The 21,750-nt window shown below is 38.4% G+C and overlaps 1 protein-coding gene across 6 annotated transcripts in view; it reads left to right on the top strand.

Annotated features, from left to right (window-relative positions):
* The window catches only part of FAM118B (family with sequence similarity 118 member B), a 48,020-nt gene that overhangs the window by 22,039 nt on the left and 4,231 nt on the right, over window positions 1-21,750 (top strand). For all 6 annotated transcript variants that reach the window (XM_025998950.2, XM_072729415.1, XM_025998951.2 and 3 more), the window contains 4 exons: window positions 3,944-4,196; window positions 12,700-12,927; window positions 15,652-15,780; window positions 17,388-17,673. In XM_025998950.2, coding sequence (XP_025854735.1) covers window positions 3,944-4,196; window positions 12,700-12,927; window positions 15,652-15,780; window positions 17,388-17,673 — 896 coding nt within the window. The remainder of the gene's footprint in view (window positions 1-3,943; window positions 4,197-12,699; window positions 12,928-15,651; window positions 15,781-17,387; window positions 17,674-21,750) is intronic.

Here is a 21,750-nt window from a genome sequence, read left to right as displayed (position 1 = left end):
GTTGTCAGTTATTTAGTAGTTACATATATGACTGTATGAATTGTATTTATAGCAGAGCCTAACAGTGTCTTGATTATACTTTTTTGTCCATTTTTCCCTCCAAGTTATTAAAGATTATCTCTTTCCTTTTTTGTTGTTTTTTTTTTTGTTTTTTGTTTGCTTTGTTTTGTGTGTACCTGTCAGTTTCTTCACACTCTGGAACAGAAGAGTACCTCTCTTAGATATGCTAACACCCATCAGTAATTTACTAGTTGACTTCTTTGATGGACTTTTCCTTCCGGAGTGTCCTCCCCTGGACTCCTGTTCACCAGGCCTGCTACATTGCTGAGAGTTGCCGCTTTCCTTTCCCATGACCCCAAACATTCCTTGTACATGTCTCCTGTGTTGGATCCTCTCTTTCCTGGATACTGTCTTGTCCTTTTTTGGTGTGGTCCTTCGTTTTGCTGAAAAACACTCTCAGTATGCTTCCTTAGTAAGGATTCACCAGAGAAGTGTTTTTGGAGACATTTGAAAATGTCCTTATCATATCTGTCCATTTATTTGATGATTTGGCTGAGTGTAGAATTGGGATAGGAAATCATTGTCCTTAGAGTTAGGAAATTATTGCTCATTCTCTGCTAGCAGCTAAGTGTTGCTGCCAGAATAGTGACTCTTCTGATTCCAAATCCTTTGTGTTATATGACCTTTGCTTTTCTCAGTAGAAGCTCATAAGAATAGTTATTTTACTCTTAGCAACCTAAAAATCTCACAGTTGGTATACCTTCGTATGAGTCTAGATTATCAATCTAGATATCAGCCACCCTTCCAAGCTGGCTACTGATAATTCACTTTGGAAAATTTTTTTCTTATTTGATAATTTCCTTTATACTTTTTCTATATTGTGCCTTTGTAAAACTCTTGGTATTCAGATGTTGGACCTTCTGCAGTAAGACTCTAGTTTTTCTTTTTTTGAGAGACAGAGTGTGTATGAGAGCACGAGGGGTTGGGGGGTGAGAGAGAGAGAGAATGTTAAGCAGGCTCCATACCCAGCACAGAGCCCAGTGCGGGGCTTGATCTGATGACCTTGAGATCATGACCTAATCCGAAATCAAAAGTCCAGTGCTTAACTGAGCCACCCAGGTGCCCCAAGACTCTAGTTTTCTTATATTTTTCTATTGCTTTTGTTTTTATCCTTCTACTTTCTCAAAGATTTTTTGTTTTCTTCCAATCTAACATTTTTTATTATGTTCTTAATTTCCAAGAAATCTTTGTTTGCCCATCTGTTTTTTTATAGCATTCTGTTCATGTTTCACAGATGCCTCTTTTTAAAAAATCTGTACGAGAGACCGTTTTCTTTTCCGTTTTGCTTTCCTGTATTGTCGCTTGTTTCCTGCAGGTTCCTTTCTATCTGCTAGTTTGTTTAAGTGTATCTTTCACATTGGAGGCTTTGTTCAAATGTAAGGTGACCTTTCTTTGCTCATATTTAAGAGACTAAAGAGACAAGTTGGAAAATCTGTATACGCATCAAGGACTTGGTCACTGATGGGCTTCACTGTGGGTGTCAAGTATGGGCCAGATTCTGTAGCTGAGAAATCCCCACCTATCAGAATTTGTGGGTCTTTTCTCTCATGCTGGCCATTTTCCCCAAAAGAAGATGATGAGGAGTAAGGTACAGTTATAAGGTTGACTGCCAAGATCTGAGAGTCTTCCTCTGGGAAAAGGAGGCAGGGGAGAGTCTTAATATTTCACATACTGGCTTTCATTTACCTGCATTTCCCAAGCTGTGCACAGTGTTCTCAAATACAGAACCCTGTGGTTCAACCTCTGTGGAAAGCAAGCCTCCAGTCTAGAGTTCTAACTGCTTCTTATACGGCCATGCAACAATTCTGTGTTTTGGCCCCACCTGCCCTTCCACCTTCAGATATATTTGAACATTCCCAAAGTTCTATAAAGGGAATCAGCTCTTACTCTACAACTCCTAAAATTTTGTTGACCTGTGCTGTCTGCTGTCATCCTTTCCTGTTCTGATTTTTATGAATTTATGCCTTCTAAAAGATTACTTAGTGGTTTTAGGAAGAATCAAAAGTGAAACACAACGGTTATTTTTTTCCTTTTTAACTGGAAATTTTAAATTAGGCACATTACACCTTAAGTCTATAACGGATGAGGCAAAAATGTCAAATAATACAGCACAGTCAAGTGAAAAGTAAAACCATTATTCTCTTCAATCCCCAGAGTTAGCCACTATTTACAGTTCTTTTGAATCCTTTTAGAAATTTTCTGTGAGTATATATTTCTGTGTGTGTTTCAATATCTTGATTGCCTTGAACTGAAACTCATTTTCATCATTTGCTTCTAATATCTATTATCAGTCTTTTCCAGTAGACTAAACTTTTGAGATAGGAACTTCATTTTATTCATAGAAACATCCTTAGTGCCTACCACAGTGTCTGGTACTTTTAGAAGTTTTTCATATTTGTCAAATGACTGAAGGCAGGAGTTGGAAGTAGAGAAGGCAGTTCTAAAGTTTGTTTCCCCAAAACAGGTTTTCCAAGGCTTAAAGTACGGCTTCTTATGTTATGCCAAAATCCAAATCCTTTTTCTCTGATTTTGACAAAAAAAATGAAAACGGCAATATCTGAGAAAACACCTGCTATTAGCAAAAATTAAAGTGAGTAAACATATGTCAAGCAGATTTTAACATGTTTCCAGATTGAGGTAGGGGGCGGGGGGAGGATGGAGAACTGAAACACAGAACTTGTGCCATTGCTCTCTCTCCAAGACAGAGCTCTGTGCTTGTCATGGGAAGAAAGGACTATGTTCTGCTTCTGGTCATAGCTGTTTAATAGTTATTTCTTTGTTTATTTTAGGTAATGTGAAACACTATGTTTTCAGAATTCTGTTTTTCTCGTTTTTCTTCTTCTTTCTTTCTTTCTTTTCTTCTTCTTCTTCTTCTTCTTCTTCTTCTTCTTCTTCTTCCTCCTCCTCCTCCTCCTCCTCCTCCTCCTCCTCCTCCTCCTCCTCCTCCTCCTCCTCCTCCCCCCCCCTCCCTTGAAGGTATCTAGAACAAAAAGTGAAATGTGTTTCCATATTTGATTGTCTCATTCTCAGTTTTAGTCATGTTCAATTTTATCTTATTAGTGTTTACAAAATTTGGGCTTAACTTTGGCTTTCTTTCATCTCTTGTTTTATATCTCTCAAAATAGGAATTTTTTTTAAAGATTTTATTTATTCATGAGAGACCCAGGAGAGGGGACAGAGACACAGACAGAGGGAGAAGCAGGCTCCATGCAGGAAGCCTGACGTGGGACTTGATCCTGGGTCTCCAGGATCACAGCCTGGGTTGAAGGTGGTGCTAAACCACTGAGCCACTCAGGCTGCCCTCAAAATAGGAACTTAATTTGTATGTATTTCTTTTCTCTCTGGAATCCATGTTTTTTGAAATTTAACATTGGTTTAAAATATAATTTAGTTAGTAGAACTCAGCTGGGCTGCAATTTAATTGGATCTTTTTCTACTATTAGTGGGTTTTCTTAGGTTGAGAGAACTTTGAGGGAGAAAATTGACTTTAAGATTGGCTTTAAGGATTCCTGATATAGGTTTTTCTGCAAGCCCTGGGACAATATTCTGGTCTTCTTTTTTATTTTTTTCTAAGATTTTTATTTATTTATCCATGGGAGACACAGAGAGAGGCAGAGGGAGAAGCTCCTATGGGGAGCCCGATGTGGGACTTGATCCCAGGACCCCAGGCTCATACCCTGAGGCGAAGGCAGATGCTCAACCACTGAGCCACCCAACCATTCCAATATTCTGGTCATCTTGCAGGAGAGGTCTCAGAAACTGGTACTTGTCCTCTTTGCAATGATGAAAATGATAGCTGAAAACCATGATTTTTGACAGCCTTTCCATGTCCCTCTTATCTGTTGGATGTTCCTAATCCTCTTCATTTGGTTGACTTTATCAGGAAGCTGCTTCCAAGCTTAAAAACTAAGAAGCCTCGAGAACTTGTGCTGGTGATCGGAACAGGCATTAGTGCTGCGGTTGCACCTCAGGTTCCAGCCCTGAAATCCTGGAAGGGCTTAATTCAGGCCTTACTGGATGCTGCCATTGATTTTGATCTTCTAGAAGATGAGGAGAGCAGAAAGTTTCAGAAATGTCTCCATGAAGACAAGAACCTTGTCCATGTTGCCCATGACCTTATCCAGAAACTCTCACCTGTGAGTATCCTCCTGTGTATCCTGGCATTTGAAATTTCCAGGGAAACCATGACACACATGCTGAATGTAGTAAGGTTGTTCATTTTGAGCTTATAGATTTTGGCGGGGTTGCTGGGAGAATCTTAAGCAGGCTCCACACACATGGGGCTTGATCTCACGGACCCCGAGATCCTGACCCAAACCGAAATCAAGAGTTGGCTTAACTAGTTGAGCCAGCCAGGTACCCCTCTGGTTTACTGATTTGCATGCATAACATTTGGTTCTTCTGCAAAAGGTCTGCTTATGGACCCTGTTCAGGGTAGTTATCTTGATCCATTTGTGTATATGTGTGTGTCTGTCTTTCTGTGTGAGATGATGGTGTCAATGGTGTTGTTGAGGTCTTATATATACCAAAATGAGACCACTGTCCCATTATTTGTGTTTTTGAATTTACTTTTTCTATACTCATTACTATAAAAGTATTGTTCCTTGGCATTCATGTCTTTTTAGGGAACCCCAAAAAGATTGGAGGTAAATCTTATCATTTTTTAAATGAAGCAACACTTTGTTTTGTTTTTTTTTTTTTGTTTCTAAAGATTTTATTTATTCATGAGAAACACAGAGAGAGGGAGAGAGGCGGAGACATAGGCAGAGGGAAAAGCAGGCTCCATGCAGGGAGCCGGACGTGGGACTCAATCCCAGGACTCCAGGATCACGCCCTGAGCTGAAGGCGGTGCTAAACCGCTGAGCCACCCGGGTGTCCCAACACTGGTTTTTTAATGTTCCTTTTAAAGGTGATCACTCAAAATATTTATAAGGAATTTTGTCTTGTTTATCAAACTTAGTTGGATACCAATTCATGAATGATAAGGGCCTTCTTGCATTGTCTTCAGATTGCCTTCAAAAATCAGAGTTCAGGGGATTCCTGGGTGGCACAGCGGTTTGGCACCTGCCTTTGGCCCAGGGCATGATCCTGGAGTTCCGGGATCGAGCCCCACCTCGGGCTCCCGGCCTGGAGCCTGCTTCTCCCTCTGCCTGTCTCTCTCTCTCTCTCTCTCTCTCTCTCTCTCTCTCCGTCTATCATGAATAAATAAATAAAATCTTAAAAAAAAAAATCAGAGTTAATTTAAGATATATTTAAAAATAATAGAGTAGCCAGAGCATATTCTAAATCTTAATAAATTGTATATTTTTTGGAAAAAATATAACTTTTTATAAAGTAATTATCAGTTGGTTCCCACTCCCTCCTCCTAGGCCGTAGGACCTATAAGGAAAACGTGTCATTAAGAATTAGCCTAAAAGAGAGCCACTTAAAAGTAATTTCCTCTTGGTTCATGATTCATTTCAGAAACGTAGTACCTTTTACTTCCTCTTTTCATTTCTTTGTCCTTAGTTGTGATAAATTGTTACTAATCTAGAATATTGTAAAAAATTAGGATTTTCTTTTTTTTTAAGATTTTATTTATTCCTGAGAGAGACAAAGAGAGTGGCAGAGACACAGGCAGAGGGAGAGGCAGACTCCTCACAGTGAGCCTGATGCAAGAATCAATCCTGGGACCCCAGGATCATGCCCTGAGCCAAAGGCAGATGCTCAACCACTGAGCCACCAAGGTGTCCCTAATTAGTAGACTTTAAAGAGGTCATGGGACCTCTGTCTCATACCGTATACAAAAATTAACTCAAAATGGTTTAAAGACCTAAATATAAGAGCTGAAACTATAAAACTTGTGGAAGAAAATAGATTTCAGTCTTCATGACTTTGGATCTGGCAGCAGTTTTTAAAAATATGACACCAAAAGCACAACTAGCAAAAGAAACAATAGATATACTTCACTTTACCAAACGTAAAAGCTGTTAGGTTCAAAGTACACTATAAGGAAAGTAAAAAGACAGTTCCCCCAGAACAGGAGAAAATATTAGCAATTCATATACCTTCTAAGGGCGTGGTATCCAGAGACTATAAAGAACTATTATAAATTAATAATAAAAAGACAATTCAGTTTTTAAATAGCAAAGGATTTGAATAGACATTGTTCCAAGTAAAGTGGCTAATGAACACATGAAAAGATGCTCCACTTCAGTAGTCATTCGAAAAATGTAAATCAAAACCACCAACTTCACATGCACTTAAATGGCTCGAGTCAAGAAAGTCAGATAGTTCAGTGTTGACAAGGATGTGGAGAAATTAAAACCCTCATACACTCCTAGGATTGTGAAATGGTGCAGACAATGCAGAGCACAGTCTGGCAGTTCCTCAATTAAATATAGAGTTACCATCTTACCCAGGAGTTCCATTTCTAGATGTGCCCTAGAGAAATGAAAACATATGTCCACACAGAAACTTACAAACAAATATTGATAGCAGTATTCATAATAGGCATAAGGTGGAAATAAACCAGGTGTCCATCAACTATCAAGTGGATAAACAAAACATGGCATATTCATACAATGGAATACTACTTGCCAGTAAAAGGAAATTCAATGCTGATAACGTGCTGTGATATGAAAGACCCTTAGTATAATGGAAGCCAGTCACAAAAGACCACATACCACATAGATGATTCCATTCATACACAATGTCCAGAAGAGGGAAATCTGTTAGTGACAAAGTACATTAGTAGCTGCCGAGGACTGGAGCACGGATGGAGGGCAGGGTGATATTTAAAGAGTATGTGGCTTCTTTTTGATATGATGAAATGTTCTAAAATTGACTGTGGTGACAGTTGCAGTATCTGAATCTATAAATAATCATTGAATTTACACTTGAAATAGGTGAATTATATGTTATGAGAATTTTATCTCAGTAGAGCTGTTAAAAATAAAAGGCTGAAAAACATTTTAATCTAAACCCTAATCAGAAAGTGAGAGTGGCTATATGAATATATGATGCACTTGAGAACAAAGAGGAAAGAAAACTTTTTATGTCTTAAAAAAACACAAAATTGTTGTCTCATAATATATCCTCAGAAATATAATAATATATATTATGTAATAATTTCCTCAGAAAGTTAAAAATAGAACTCTGCTAAAACCCAGCAATTGCAATACTAGGTATTATCCAAAGGATACAAAAATAGTGATTCAGAGGGGCACATGCACCCCAGTGTTTATAGCAGTAATGTCCAAAATAGCCAAACTACAGAAAGAGCCCAGATGTCCATCGACAGATAAATAGATATATAAATATGTCTTCTTTATCCATTCCATTATATATATATATATCTATTCCATTACATATGGAATATTAGCCATCAAAACAAATGAAATCTTGCCTTTTGCAGCGATCTGAATAGAACTAGAAGGTATTATGCTTTTTATTCATTTGAAAGAGAAAGTGTGCATGCATGCGAGAGAGCACAAGCCAGGGGGGAGGGTCCAAGGGAGAGGAAGGTGCAGACTCCCCAGTGAGCAGGGAAGCCCGATGCAGGGCTTGATCGCAGGACCCCAGGATTATGACCTGAGCCAAAGGGAGCTTTGTAACCAACTGAGCCATCCAGGCGCCCCGGAACTTAGAGGGTATTATGCTAAGTGCAATAAGTCAGAGAAAGACAGATACCATATGATCTCACTCATAGGTAGAATCTAAGAAACAAAACAATCATAGAAGTGAAGGAGGAGCAAAATAAGATAAAAACAGAGAGGGAGGTAAACCCTAAGAGACTCTTAACTAGAGGAAACAAATTGAGGGTTGCTGGAAGGGAGGTGGGTGAAGGGATGAGATAACTGGGTGATGAGCATTAAGGAGGGCATGTGATGTAATGGGCACTGGGTGTTATATGCAACTGATGAATCACTAAGTTCTATCCTTGAAACTAATAAAACACTATATGTTAAGTAAATTGAATTTAAATAAATTTTTTACTTCTGATTTTGATGAAAGCTCAACTTTTGTCATTGGCAACCATGGCAGCAGTCCTCAGTTGTTTTCCTCAAAATGGCAGACTCCACTTTGTTTATTTTTGCAAAAATGCCTGAGAATGCCCAAATCTGAATAACTATAGTTTGTCTATCATTTGTTCAAATAAAAATAGTGTTTGATGAAAAAACGTGCATTGTTGAGCTTACAATTCAATCACACAAGTATTTTGCCTGGAGACAACCATCATATTTCAGTCTGTGGCAGAAGTGCTTTGTGCATATTTTAAAAGGACATATGCTCAAGGGTCAAGATTTACTTAAAGATTTTTAAGGATTTTTTATTAAAAATTTTTATTTATTTTTTTTTTAAAGATTTTATTTATTTATTCATGGGAGACACAGAGAGAGGCAGAGACATAGGCAGAGGGAGAACCAGGCTCCCTACAGGGAGCCTGATGAGGGACTTGATCCCAGGACCCCAGCATCATGACCTAAGCTGAAGTTAGATGCCTAACCACTGAGCCACCCAGGCACCCAAGGGTCAAGATTTAACATAATAATTTTTACTACTTCATTAAGGACATTCTTAAGTGAAACTGGACTTTTTTTTTTTCTTTCTATATGTTTTTGGTGGTGAAGAATGCAGTGATTTTGGGCACAGCTTGGTTTCACTGTCTTGATTCACACTAAGTCACCAGCAGTTTTTACCCGTCATTGCTTTTGTACCATCAGTGCATATATCAGCACAGTTTAAAAAACAAAAATTACCTTAACGTTATTATGAAAACAATTTTACTTTGCAGATTCCTTAAAGAATCTTAGAGATCCACAAGGTCCACAGGCCACATTTTGTAAACCACTTTAATAGAGGATATGTAAGAAAAAAAAAATTACAGGCAAACCAAGGCTTTGAAATACACACACGTTTGGGAAAATTTGAACACTGAGTATTTGATATTAAGGAATTAATATGAGATACCTGGATGGCTCAGTCGGTTAAGCATCTGCCTTCTGCTCATTATATAATCCCAGAGCCTGCTTCCCCCTTCTTCCTTGGCTGGTCCCCTCCCCTGCTTGTGCACGCTCTCTCTGTCAAGTAAATAAAGAAAATCTTTTTGAAATAAAAATAAAAGGAACGCCTGGGTGGCTCAGCGGTTTGGCGCCTGCCTTCGCCCCAGGGTGTGATCCTGGAGTCCCCGGGATGGAGTCCTATATCGGGCTCCCTGCATGGAGCCTGCTTCTCCCTCTGCCTGTGTCTCTGCCTCTCCCTCCTCTCTCTCTCTCTGTCTCTTGTGAATGAATAGGTAAAATCTTTACAAAATAAATAGGAATTAGTATTACTGCTTTTTTCTTTTAGGTGTAATAGGTAGTATCTCAGTTAACGTTTTATTTTATAAATTCTAATTGAAGTAGGTGCAAGAAGTATGATGCACGGGAATTGCTTCAGAAAAAATCTGTTCAAGGGGAGAGGGTGGCAGGGGTGTGTTGGAGGGAAATTTAGGTTAAATAAGATTGGCCCTGTGTGATAATGACTGAAAATGGGTGATGGGTATATACACGGTTTTATAGTCTTTTTACTTTTACATATGTTTAAAACTGTCCTTTTATTGTCATTTAAAGAATAAAACAGCAGTAATATGGCAGGGTTAATAGGCCTATCTACTGAGCCAGTTTCTTCTAGTAGGGGGATGACATTGTGCATTCAGTCCAGAGAACTTGGGGTCCAGAATCAGACTCTGCCATTTAAATGCACTACAACCCTGGGAAAATCACTTAAGTTTTCAGAATCTTTTTGCACCTGTAAAATTGGTCTAACACCACTTAAGTCAGGTGAAGAAAAAGTGAGCTAATGTGTATAAAGTATTTGGCACATAGTGCACTATAAATGTGAATAACAATGGTGGGAAAGAGTCAGGATTTTGTTTTTACTGTATCTGGGGTCAGAAAGAAGAGAGTTAAGAGTAGAAGGAAATGAAGTAGCATTAGATTCAGTTCACTGTTTTAAACGAATAAGAAAATGTCCGTAAAATTGTGTGGGAGTTTGGCATTTCCTTTTGACTATGGAACCTCCTTGTTTGTTTTCATTCCTTTGTCTTTGCTTAGGCTACTGGTGGGAAATTTAGTTCTAGCGTCACATATTTCAGGAGAGAGATGTTCGTTTTAAGCCTGAGGAAATCTGCACAGTTAACAACTCTCTGCGTTGATATGCAAGATGTAATAACTCGAAGAAATAGAAAAACTAGAATAAGTGACTTAAAACATTTCTTCCCAGGCTTTTTAACCTTTTGTATTTCTTCCCTTAGAAGCAAGAAAATATTCCACACCCATGATTACCTGATTGTATACTCAGGTATTTTTATCTGTGTGTGTAATGATTAAACTGGTGCTGGGATATGGTGTTGTATAACTCTGTGTATGAATCAGAGTACAAAAGGAAGACATAAAACACAACAGGGAAGTTCTTAAAAATCACCATAGTTATTGTTTAACTTTAAGCTTAGTTTTGCTTTTTTTGAATAGTTATTATTTATGCACATTACAGAAATGAAAATGATGAAAAAAGGTTTACATACATTGCAACCTCTCACTCCTGCCATATCTTTGTCTACTTCCTCTGCCATACTCACCCCTCTCCCATAGATCGCCACTCGTACTAGCTTTTTTTTTTTTTAACCATTTCTTTGTATTTTTATTGATCGTACTAGCTTTCTGAGTATCCTTTCAGTACTCCTTTTTTGCAAAACAAGCAAATAGGACTAGATTTATTCTATCTCAATACCTCTTCCATCCCCCATGTCAAGAGGTAGCATTCTAAACATATTGTTTGGCACCTTGTTTCTTTTACTTAAGAGTATATCCTAGAGATCTTCCCATACCAGCCTCCTTTATGTTGGTTCTTGGCCATTTCAGTCTCCACACACAGATACATGGCTTGTTTCCAGTCTTTTACTACTACAGATAACAGAGCAGTGATAACCTTGTATATGTCATTTCATTTGTTTGTAGTGTGTCTGTGCGATATAGTCCCAGAAATGGGATTGTAAGACTGTAGGGTAAATGAGTTATTTTGGTAGACATTAAAGGGACATCATATTTTTGATGATTCATGTATGTGGTAAAATTCAGTAAGTATAGTTGTAAATTTTTCACTATTTCTGATCATTCATTTTGATTGAACATTTGGTTGCCTATGAGCTGCTAATATGTCATGTAATTACTTAATGCCATTATATAATGAAAATGGACAAGTTAAACATGACGCACATTCTTAGCCACATAAATATGAGCTATGCCACCTATTTAGCACTAGAAGAGAATCTTTGAGCCCACTGACAACAAGGTATAATGAGAAGCCTGTCTAGTTGTAGATGTTGCATGGAATAGTGATTGACAGACCAGATAAACTCCAAGCTATGTCACCACCAAACAGAGGTACTGTTTCACCTCTGTGTTCTAGTTTTCCAGTGTTTAAATATTTACCTTTTTATTTTGTAGGTATAATTTAAAGACTGGGTAGGTTTATAAAATACTTGAAAATTAGGAAAGGAATTTGGCAAATGGAAGTATATCTTATGAATCTGCTTACGCAGTTCCATGGAAACAGGACTTTCTCTGGGCATTGTGCCATTAAGATAGGGGAACATCTTTGAGGAAAAACAGAAGGAGCTCAGTATCCACATGTCTAGCAGCTAAGTGTGGTTACTTGGAGTTTGGGAAGTATTGGGAGCTTTATGAACTGATCCTTGCTCTGATACTACTTAATGGGGTGGTATTTGCAGGAACAAGATAGGGATCAGAAATTTTTTACAGCACATTACACAGTTAGGTTCCCACTTGAAAATCCTGTGTCCCTGGGGCCACTTTGTCTTCTAAGTTATAAAACCGTCTTCCTACCTGAGGTTTTGTATTCTGTTTCCTCATTAGTCCTCGTGATACTTACGTACACTCAGAATGAAACTGGGAAAGCACTTACTCATAAACTATATGTAAAGAAGGAGGAAGTCTGTTTAGAGCTGATTAGTGTTTGGTATTTTTAAAAACAGATACAAAATGCAGATTTTGGATAACCTTTGTTATATGCAAGTATTTTTCCTAGCATACCTGTGAACAAACTCCTGAATTATGCTAGGGGGAAAAAAACAGGCAGGGAGAAGGTAAGCTGTTTTTCCTAAATCTATCAACAACCATAAAATATACCCAGAATTAGAAAAAGAGACATTAAGCACATTTTAGAGCTAGCTGTCTTTTATTGGTTATTCCCTGGATGAGGAAAATTTAGCAGAAAATATTGTCTTTTTATCTGAGGCCTAATTAGAGGGTAGTAGGTGCTGTGCTTTCCACCCCAGTTCTTTAGTCCTGGTAGTAACTCACATCTCCTGAACAAGGCCATTTTCTTCAATCTATAAACTTGCTTATTTAGAGATCTTATGCTTATTTGCATATGATGTAATAGTACTGATCACTTACTATGTGCTAGGCATTGTGCTAATAAGCACTTGGCCATGTTTCATCCTGTTTTTCTTATTGTAACTCTCTGAAGTAGACAATATTTTATCCTTATTTTAAGTACAAGTGTTCTTCAAAATTTTGCTATATTATTGTAATTAAAACAAAAGGCCTACCAAAACACATGGAATTAATTTTTCTCTCTCCAATCCCTCCCCAGCGAACTAGTAATGTTCGATCCACATTTTTCAAGGACTGTTTATATGAAGTATTTGATGACTTGGAGTCAAAGATGGAAGATTCTGGAAAACAGCTCCTTCAGTCAGTTCTCCACCTGATGGAAAATGGAGCCCTGGTATTAACTACAAATTTTGATAATCTCCTGGAACTGTATGCAGCAGATCAGGGAAAGCAACTTGAATCCCTTGACCTTACTGATGAGAAAAAGGTAAAAAGTAAAGGAATAATCTCTTTTTTAGGCTAGTGAGTTGTATCTTCATCAGAAAAAGTGTTTTCTAGTTGGTATATTGTGCACTGCTGGCTTGTATGTTGAGGTAGAAAGGAGGATTCTTGTCCGTAGTTGGATTTTTAGTTTTGGTTTTTGAGATAAAATACAGTCAAATTCACAGCTCTTAAAAGTGTTCTGTGAGTTTTGACAATTTCACGCAATGTCAGAGCAAAGTTATAGGAAGTCATTTGAGCCATAAGATCTCCTTAAGATTTGCTAATATCAGATAAGTATAATACTGATTTAGGGTTCTTTCTTACGATATATTCTTCATGCCCTCTATTGGAAATGTATGAAAACTATTATGTCTGAAGAGCAACTTTCAAGCCAAGTGATAGCTGGGTTGAAGTTAATTAATGTTCAGTAGGAACCTCAAGAGAGTTTTGTTTTGTTATTTTTAATATAGCCTACGCTATACATAAGCCATTTACCATAATATTGAATTATAGCTGTTGATCTATGTCAACTAACAACATAAGGCTTTTTTATTAAAATGGTCATTTGAGTTTGTAATTTGAACTTTAGCACCAATAGGGGATTCTTATAGATATACTAACTTGTATTTAATTGATGAAATACAGTGAAGCCATGAAAGGGAAAATATTTTCATTGCCATAAAAAGATGTCAGAGACAGTGTTTGAAGAAGAAAAAAACAGGTTGTAAAATGCCACTAAGTCTTGTTTGTCCTGCTTTGCATTTTTGCGATTTTCCTTCTCCACTTTGTTTTCCAAGAAGCCTGCCTTTGTGTTCAACTTAGAGCCCAGATAAATAGAGTTTGGATAGAAAACTGATTTACCCACTGGCATTTATTGTCACAGTGCTGCCTCTGCCAGAGTAGTAGCTACAATACTGTTCTTGTGATTTTGCTGACCTTGAAATTAAATTTTAAAAAGAAATAAAAGTTAAAGAAATGGTGCCGTGAAGACCTGTTATCTCTGGTTGGCATGTTTTCTACTTACTAATAAGCCCATGCTTTGTATGGTAAGCTCCTTCTTCACATGTAAGTCTCAAGTATCACTTCTAAGAGGGCCTCTCTGACCCTTATATTTTTTGAAGGGACCTGTCCTTATTTTTTTGCCCATTTGTTTCATGGCACTTACTGTAACTTTCAGTTTTTATCTTGGTTTGTTTTCTCGCTGTTTATTTCATGGAAATAGCTACTGCATTTTCACAGATACCATGTCAGCCCTTCTTACCCTAACATCTAATACAGTACTTGCCATGTAGCAGGTGTTCAGTAAATACTTTTCTGAATCCATAGATGATTGAATGAAATTCAGAAGTTAATGGCAAGATACAACTTCTGTGATGTTTCTGATATAATCTCCTAAGATTATGAGCAGCAATAGAAGCATAAGGGCCTTTTCAAAGTTAAGGGTATTTCTCAGACTCTCTCCTTTCTTTTGCATTTTTTTTTTTAGATTTTATTTACTTAGCACAAGCAGGGGGAGCAGGAGGGAGAAGCAGGCTCCCTGCTGAACAAGGAGCCCCATGCAGGGCTCCATTCCAGCACCCTGGGATCATGACCTGAGCCAAAGGCAGATGCTTAATCCACTGAGCCAACAGGGTCCCTCTTTAGCATTTTCATCGTGGAACCTCAAGATTTGCTTTGTAGTTTTAGTCCACAAGAGGGCGGTATTGAGATCTCGTAGATAGAGCCATTGACAGATGGTTAGAATGGGGCCTAGTAACATTCAGCATCTCTGTGCCTCCTCACTATTTTTCCTAACCCATACCTCATTTCCTTAGAATGTCATGAGAATGAAATTATGGTTTCTCAATTCCTTGAGAAAATGGAATGGTGGCATCCAGGTGGCCGTTTTTCCTCATTGTCATCTAAATGATTGTTCTTCGTTGGTAGCCTTTTAGGTAACTCAGGGAACTGAAGTGATTCTTCTGTTGCTTATCAACTGCATAAACAACCACCCCAAAACTTTGGGGCTTCAAACATTTTATTTGCACGTGATAATGTGAATGAGCTAAGCTTAGAAGTGAGGTGGGCGTTCTGCTGGTTTTGTTCTTTACCCATGTGGCTGTCGTCATCTGGCGACTAGACCAAGGCTTGGTGGTATCAGATGACCCTGCTTCCATGTCTGTTGGTACAGGCAGTTGTCTAGGCCACGCACCTCTAGCAAGCTAGACAAGGCTACTTACGTGGTGCCAGATTCCAAAAGCAACAAAAGAGAAATGAGGGTCATGGCAGCATTTTTTTCAGGCTGTTGCTTGCATCCTGTTTGCTAATGCCCCATTGGCTGAAGCAAGCCAATGGCCAAACCTGGAGTAAGTGTGGAAAGGGACTACACAGGGCCTGGATATAGGGAGGCTTGATTCCTTGGGGATCGTTACTGAAACAGTCATAGTCATGCGTAGCTGTCATGTTTGTCACCCATGGTAAGAGCCCTAGCATTTCCACAAATAATGACAAGTAATTTCTAGGTTTTTGATGGTTACTTTCAAAGAGAAATCACCAGACATGCTGCCATCAGTCCCAGCAGCTGTGCCTGGAATGGAAACTGAGTCCACACTGGGTTTTGCATTCTTCCCTTACAGAATCATAAAGAGTTATACCAGCAGCCTAGTCTGTGAAGCAGCCTCACGCTCGTGGGGAGCTTTAAGCAACCTCAGCCCTGCCAACTCGGTTGAGCTGTATTTGTCTTATACAGGTTCTAGAGTGGGCTCAGGAGAAGCGGAAGCTGAGTGTCTTACACATCCATGGGGTCTACACCAATCCTAGTGGCATTGTCCTCCATCCAGCAGGGTATCAGAATGTGCTCAGGAACACTGAAGTGATGGTGAGTGCTGCTGGTCTCCAGAAAGCCTTCCCAGGAAACCTCTGAATATACAGTTGGTCTTCACGGGATAACATTTTCCCCATGAGTTAAAATTGGAAGTTGAAACATTCTTTCTGTGCTACTTAGCTTGTGGTCCTGCATGCTAGCTTAGGAAATGTAGAACATTTCTTCAGGGGTCAAGCTGGAGGGTTTTACTTTGTTCTTGGTTGACCCTCTGTCCTTGGAATCATCCTTGCATTATTATCCTTCATTGTTTGGTTTATGATAGTATTAAACCCCTCTGCCAGTAACAACATATGCACCTTTTACTGACCAGTCACTCGTAGAACATACATTCTAAAGACACTGTATATGAATGGTAATGGGCTTATATTAAATTATCACACTTGTGGCTCAGTGCAAAAATATTTTTTTAATTTTAGGCAGGATAAAAAAAACCTTTGTGAAAAAGTTTGTTGCTTTTTGGGGATACAAGTTTTAGGCTTGTTCATACGTGTGTGTAGAGTGCTCTCTAGCACCAGAAGCACACTCTAACGTTCCCCAACATGTGGGGAAAATTCACTGGCCCCCAACTCTGAGAACAGCATATACTGGCTGTTTTCAGGATGGGGTCACTTAGGTGATAGTATCTTTACATAGTGCAGCAAAAGAAAGACGGGAAAATGTGATACTCTCTAAAGCATACAGATCATTTTTTCACCTATACTTTCCCTGACGTGTGTTTTAATTGTATCTATCGTTGACATTGAGTGATTGATCCCTTAAGCAGAATAATTTTTTTAAGGTTTTATTTATTTATTTATTAGAGACACAGAGAGAGAGAGAGGCAGAGACATAGGCAGAGGGAGGAGCAGGCTTCATGCAGGGAGCCCAATATGGGACTCGATCCCAGGACCCTGGGATCACGCCCTGGGCTGAAGGCAGACATTCAACTGCTGAGCCACCCAGGCATCCCCCTGCCTTTTTTTTAAAGATTTTATTTATTCATGAGAGAAACGGAGAGGGAGGCTCCTCACAGGGAGCCTGATCAGGCCCTGAGCCGAAGGCATACACTCAACCACTGAGCCACCCAGGTGTCCCAAGTAGAATCATTTCTAATGTTTTTATGTATACGAATACGCATATATAGGTACAGATACACACATACATATTGATGTTGTAAGTATGTAGACTTTTTGGGGGGGGGGCGGGCAAATCTGGTGATGGGATTGTCTTCTCTGGTGATCTGTGGTTCAGTGTGTAAATCAAAAAGGGAAAATATGATCCAGAAAATGGAAAGAGTAGAATATATTGAAAACTTCTCAATGCCTTCTGGTCTCTGGATCTGACAAACTGTATAGCCGGTAACCAGGCCTGCCCAGTGATAGCCTGAAGAGAGACCGGTAGAATGCAGGTAAAGATAAAATTTTAGACCAGTCATCAAGTTCTAGGAATGAAAAAATAGGATCAGACTCCTTCGTGGGATGAATATACCCTCTTAAATGGTGATTAATTGGTCATCACAGTCTGTTAAATGTTGTAGTTAAGACCTGCTGACTTTTCTGTTTCGGACATGCCTTATGTGTGTCTTCATGGAGTCATTAACATGTTATTTCTTTTCCTGCAAGAGAGAGATTCAGAAACTCTACGAAAACAAGTCGTTTCTTTTCTTGGGCTGCGGCTGGACTGTGGATGACACCACTTTCCAAGCCCTTTTTCTGGAGGCTGTAAAGCATAAATCTGACTTAGAACATTTCATGTTGGTTCGGAGAGGAGACGTGGATGAGTTCAAGAAGCTCCGAGAGAACATGCTGGACAAAGGAATTAAAGTTATCTCCTATGGAAATGAATATGCTGATCTCCCAGAATATTTCAAGCGCCTGACATGTGAGATCTCCACGCGGGGGAGATCAGGTAAGATGCATCTTGAGACTGAGTGCAGTAGCTCTTCAGCCCTTTATGTATTTGTGATGTGGAATATAATCCCAACCATATTATGAAGGGAGGTCACGGTCAGGCTTCCGGTTAGACTAAAATGCCATTTGGATAATAGGAAACAGGACAGAAGCATATTCCAGCAGTTCAATATAGAAATAGGAAGAAGGAAAAAATATTCAGTTTCAATAATGATCAGTGAAATGCAATAAAAACTTAGATTTCAAAATCATAAAGAAGGATTACCCAGTTGTGACTATAGCTATGAGGAAATAAATATATTCATGTAGTGTTGATGGGAAGGTAGTTAGTACAGCTTTTCTGAAGCAGAAGTTTGGAATATGTTCAAAATTTGAAAATTTTCTTTTCAAAGAAAACTTTTGACCCAGAAATCCCACTTGCTACAATTTATCTTAGAAATTTCTCCTAAGGAGATAGACAATTGCACAATTATACTACACAATTGCATAGAGATACAGGTGTGAGAATATAATGGCAAAAAATATGGAAGCAACCTAAAGTATTCATGTTAATGGGGATTCTGTAAGTATATCAGCATTTATTTAATTGATGAAACACAATAAAGCCTTAAGATGCCCAAAAAGACATCAGAGACATAATATTGAGAGTAAAGAACATGAGGTTGTAAATGCCACATAATCCACTTGTACAAAATTTTAGATGTATTCTGTTTTTGTTTGTGTGTGCACAGATAGACATTTCTCAAAAATATCTAGAATGACAAGTTAACTATGATTATCTTTCTGTGATAGGATTTAAGGCTTTTTTTTTTTTTTTGGTTTTGGGGTTTAGGGTTTTTTTAAGTAATTTGTTTCTGTGCTAGCATTTTTTTTATAATTTTTTTTTTTTTAAGATTTATTTATTTATTCAGAGAGAGAGAGAGAGAGGCAGAGAGACACAGGCAGAGGGAGAAGCAGGCTCCATGCAGGAGGCCCGATGTGGGACTTGATCCTGGGTCTCCAGGATCACACCCCAGGCTGCAGGAGGCGCTAAACCGCTGCGCCACCAGGGCTGGCCTGTGCTAGCATTCTTGACAGTAATTATGTATTATCTTTATAACTAGGAAAAAAATTAAATACTATTTGGAAACTGTTAAAGATAGGGACGCCTTGGTGGCTCAGAAGTTGAGTGTGTCTGCCTTTGGCTCTGGGCGTGACCCCAGTGTCCTGGGATCAAATCCCGTAACGGGTTCCCTGCAGGGAACCTGTTTCTCCCTCTGCCTGTGTCTCTGCCTCTCTCTGTGTGTCTCTCATGAATAAATATGTAAAATAATTTTAAAAAAAGAAAAGAAACTGTTAAAGATAGATGTTAGGGGTAACAGTTCTGTATCATTTTAGCTCCAGGTTCTAACAAAGCCAAAGTTCAGTTTATTAATTGTTCCAGGCAAGTTCCCAATAACACTACAAAATGTAAAACTTGGTATCAGCTTAAATTGAAGAATGCTTTTTAAAACTTTGCTGTTGTGTAGTATATATTCTTAAAAGTTGTATGTTAATATGTATTTTTATTGTCAATCCGAATGCATTGTAGGGGGCTAATAAAGTACAGTAATTTAATACAGAGAAAACTTTTCCTAAACCTAATATTATTCCCTGATTTCTTTTCTGAGTCAGGTTGCTTCAAGAGGAATTCTCCTGTAATGAGAAATTCCACAAACTCTATCAATGGCTGTGCTTTGATGGAACAAGATGTATAAAAGACATCACCATAACTGAACACTAAAAACTATATCAGCCCTTTCTCCAGAAAACTTTAGAAATGCCCTTTTTAAAAATGTGTTTAATTCCAGTTAGTTAACTTACAGTGTAGTATTAGTTTCAGGTATACAGTATGATTCACAACTTCCATACAATATCAGGTGCTTATCACAACAAGTGCACTTCTTAATCCCCATCACCTATTTCACCATCCCCTCACCTACCTCCCTTCTGGTAACCTGCTTGGTTCTCTGTAGTTAAGCATCTGTTTCCTGGGATGGCTGGGTGGCTCAGTGATCCGGCGTCTGCCTTCAACTCAGGTCATGATGCCGGGGTCCTGGGATCAAGTCCCAGGTCTGCAGAAAGCCTGCTTCTCCCTCTGCCTGTGTCTCTGCCCCTCTCTTATGAATAGATAAAATCTTAAAGAATCTGTTTCTTCATTTGTTTCTTCCCCCTTCACCTTTGTTCATTTATTTTGTTTCTTAAATTATACATATGAGTGAAATCCTATGATATTTGTCCTTCTCTGACTTATTTCACTTAGCATTTATACTCTCTGGTTCTATCTATATCATTGCAAATGGCCAGATTTCATTCTTTTTTATAGCTGAGTAATATTCCATTGTGTGTGTGTGTGTGTATATATATATATATATATATATATATATATATATATATATATATACCACCTCTTCTTTATCCATTCATCATCTATTGATAGACATGTAGGCTGCTTCCATATCTTGGCTATTTAAATAACGCTCCTATAAACATAAGGGCATCCCTTTGAAGTAGTGTTTCCTATTCCTTGGGTATTTACCCAGCAGTCCAATTGCTGGACCATAAGGTAGTTCTGTTTTTAACTTTTTAAAAAACTTTTTAGGGGATCCCGGGGTGGCGCAGCGGTTTGGCGCCTGCCTTTGGCCCAGGGCGCGGTCCTGGAGACTCGGGATCGAATCCCACGTCAGGCTCCCGGTGCATGGAGCCTGCTTCTCCCTCTGCCTATGTCTCTGCCTCTCTCTCTCTCTCACTGTGTGCCTATCATAAATAAATAAAATAAAATTAAAAAAAAAAAAAACTTTTTAAAAAACTTTTAAAACTTTTTAAGGAACCTCCATACTGTTCTCCACAGTGGCTGCAGCAGTTTGCATTCCCACCAACAGTGCATGAGGATTCCTTTTTCTCCATATCCTCGCCAACACCTGTTACTTCTTTTATAGTTGATTTTAGCCATTCTGATAGGTGTGAGGTAATAACCTCATTATATAGTTTTGATTTGCATTTGCCTTAGAGTAAGTGATGAACATGTTTCCATTTATCTGAATGGCCATCTGAATGTTTTCTTTGGGGAAATACCTGTTCATGTCTTTTGCCCATTTTTTAACAGGATTGTTTTTTGGGTCTTGAGTTTTATTCTTTATATATTTTGGATACTAATCCTTCATTAGATATGCCGTTTACAAGTGTCTTCTCCCATTCAGTAGGTTGTCTTTCAGTTTTGCTGATTGTTCTCTTCACTGTGCAGAAGCCTTTTATTTTGAGGTAGAGGTAGACCCAATTATATATTGATTTTGCTTTTGTTTTCCTTTGTCTCAGGAAACACATCTAGAAAAAAGTTGCTACAGACAATGTCAGAGAGGTTACTGCCTGGGTTCTTTTCTAAGATCTTTATGGTTTTTATAAAACCCTTTCAAAAAAAAACCTTTGGGTTTATCGCTTTTGTGAAAACAATTTGCTATTCTTTCTTGGAGATACATTTTTTGCTGTCCTACAGGATCTCAGATTCTTTTGTCAGCCCATGCTTAGGACTTGCAGTAGGCTTTTCCATTATACATACTCTGTTTTCATTAAATAAAAGGTACCCTACCCAAGCTTTGCATATTTCTTTTGATCTGTGTTCTGAGATCTTCTACCCAAGAAAGTTGCTAAAATTAAAAATAACAAAATCCCCTCGGACAGCTGTTGCTGTCAAATGAATTCTTTTCTTGACAAAAAGCATCAGAAGTATTGTAGAGTGGCACACATTCTTTTATTAGTTTCACGGGCTTCCTCCCAAAACAGTTTTCCCCAGAGTTATCTCTATCTGAATTCTGAATTTTTAAAAATGAAAGATTTTTCAGTATGGCCAAAGAGCTTTATTAAAATGGTCAGCAGAGTTTGTGATTTGAAATCTAGCAGAGCAGTTTTAGGTTAAAAAGCATTTTGAGACAAGTCAAGCTTATTCTCTGTCCTTGGTTATGATTTGAGTCTCTGTAGATACATACCGGTAAGAGGTAAGAAGTCTTTTCCTCTTAAACACTGAACACTTGCTATGCTCCTGGCATTGTACAGTGTACTC

The sequence above is a fragment of the Vulpes vulpes genome, chromosome 12 (assembly GCF_048418805.1).
Source record: "Vulpes vulpes isolate BD-2025 chromosome 12, VulVul3, whole genome shotgun sequence".
In the NCBI taxonomy this organism is placed as follows: Eukaryota; Metazoa; Chordata; class Mammalia; order Carnivora; family Canidae; genus Vulpes; species Vulpes vulpes.
This window is presented reverse-complemented; position numbering and strand designations above follow the sequence as displayed.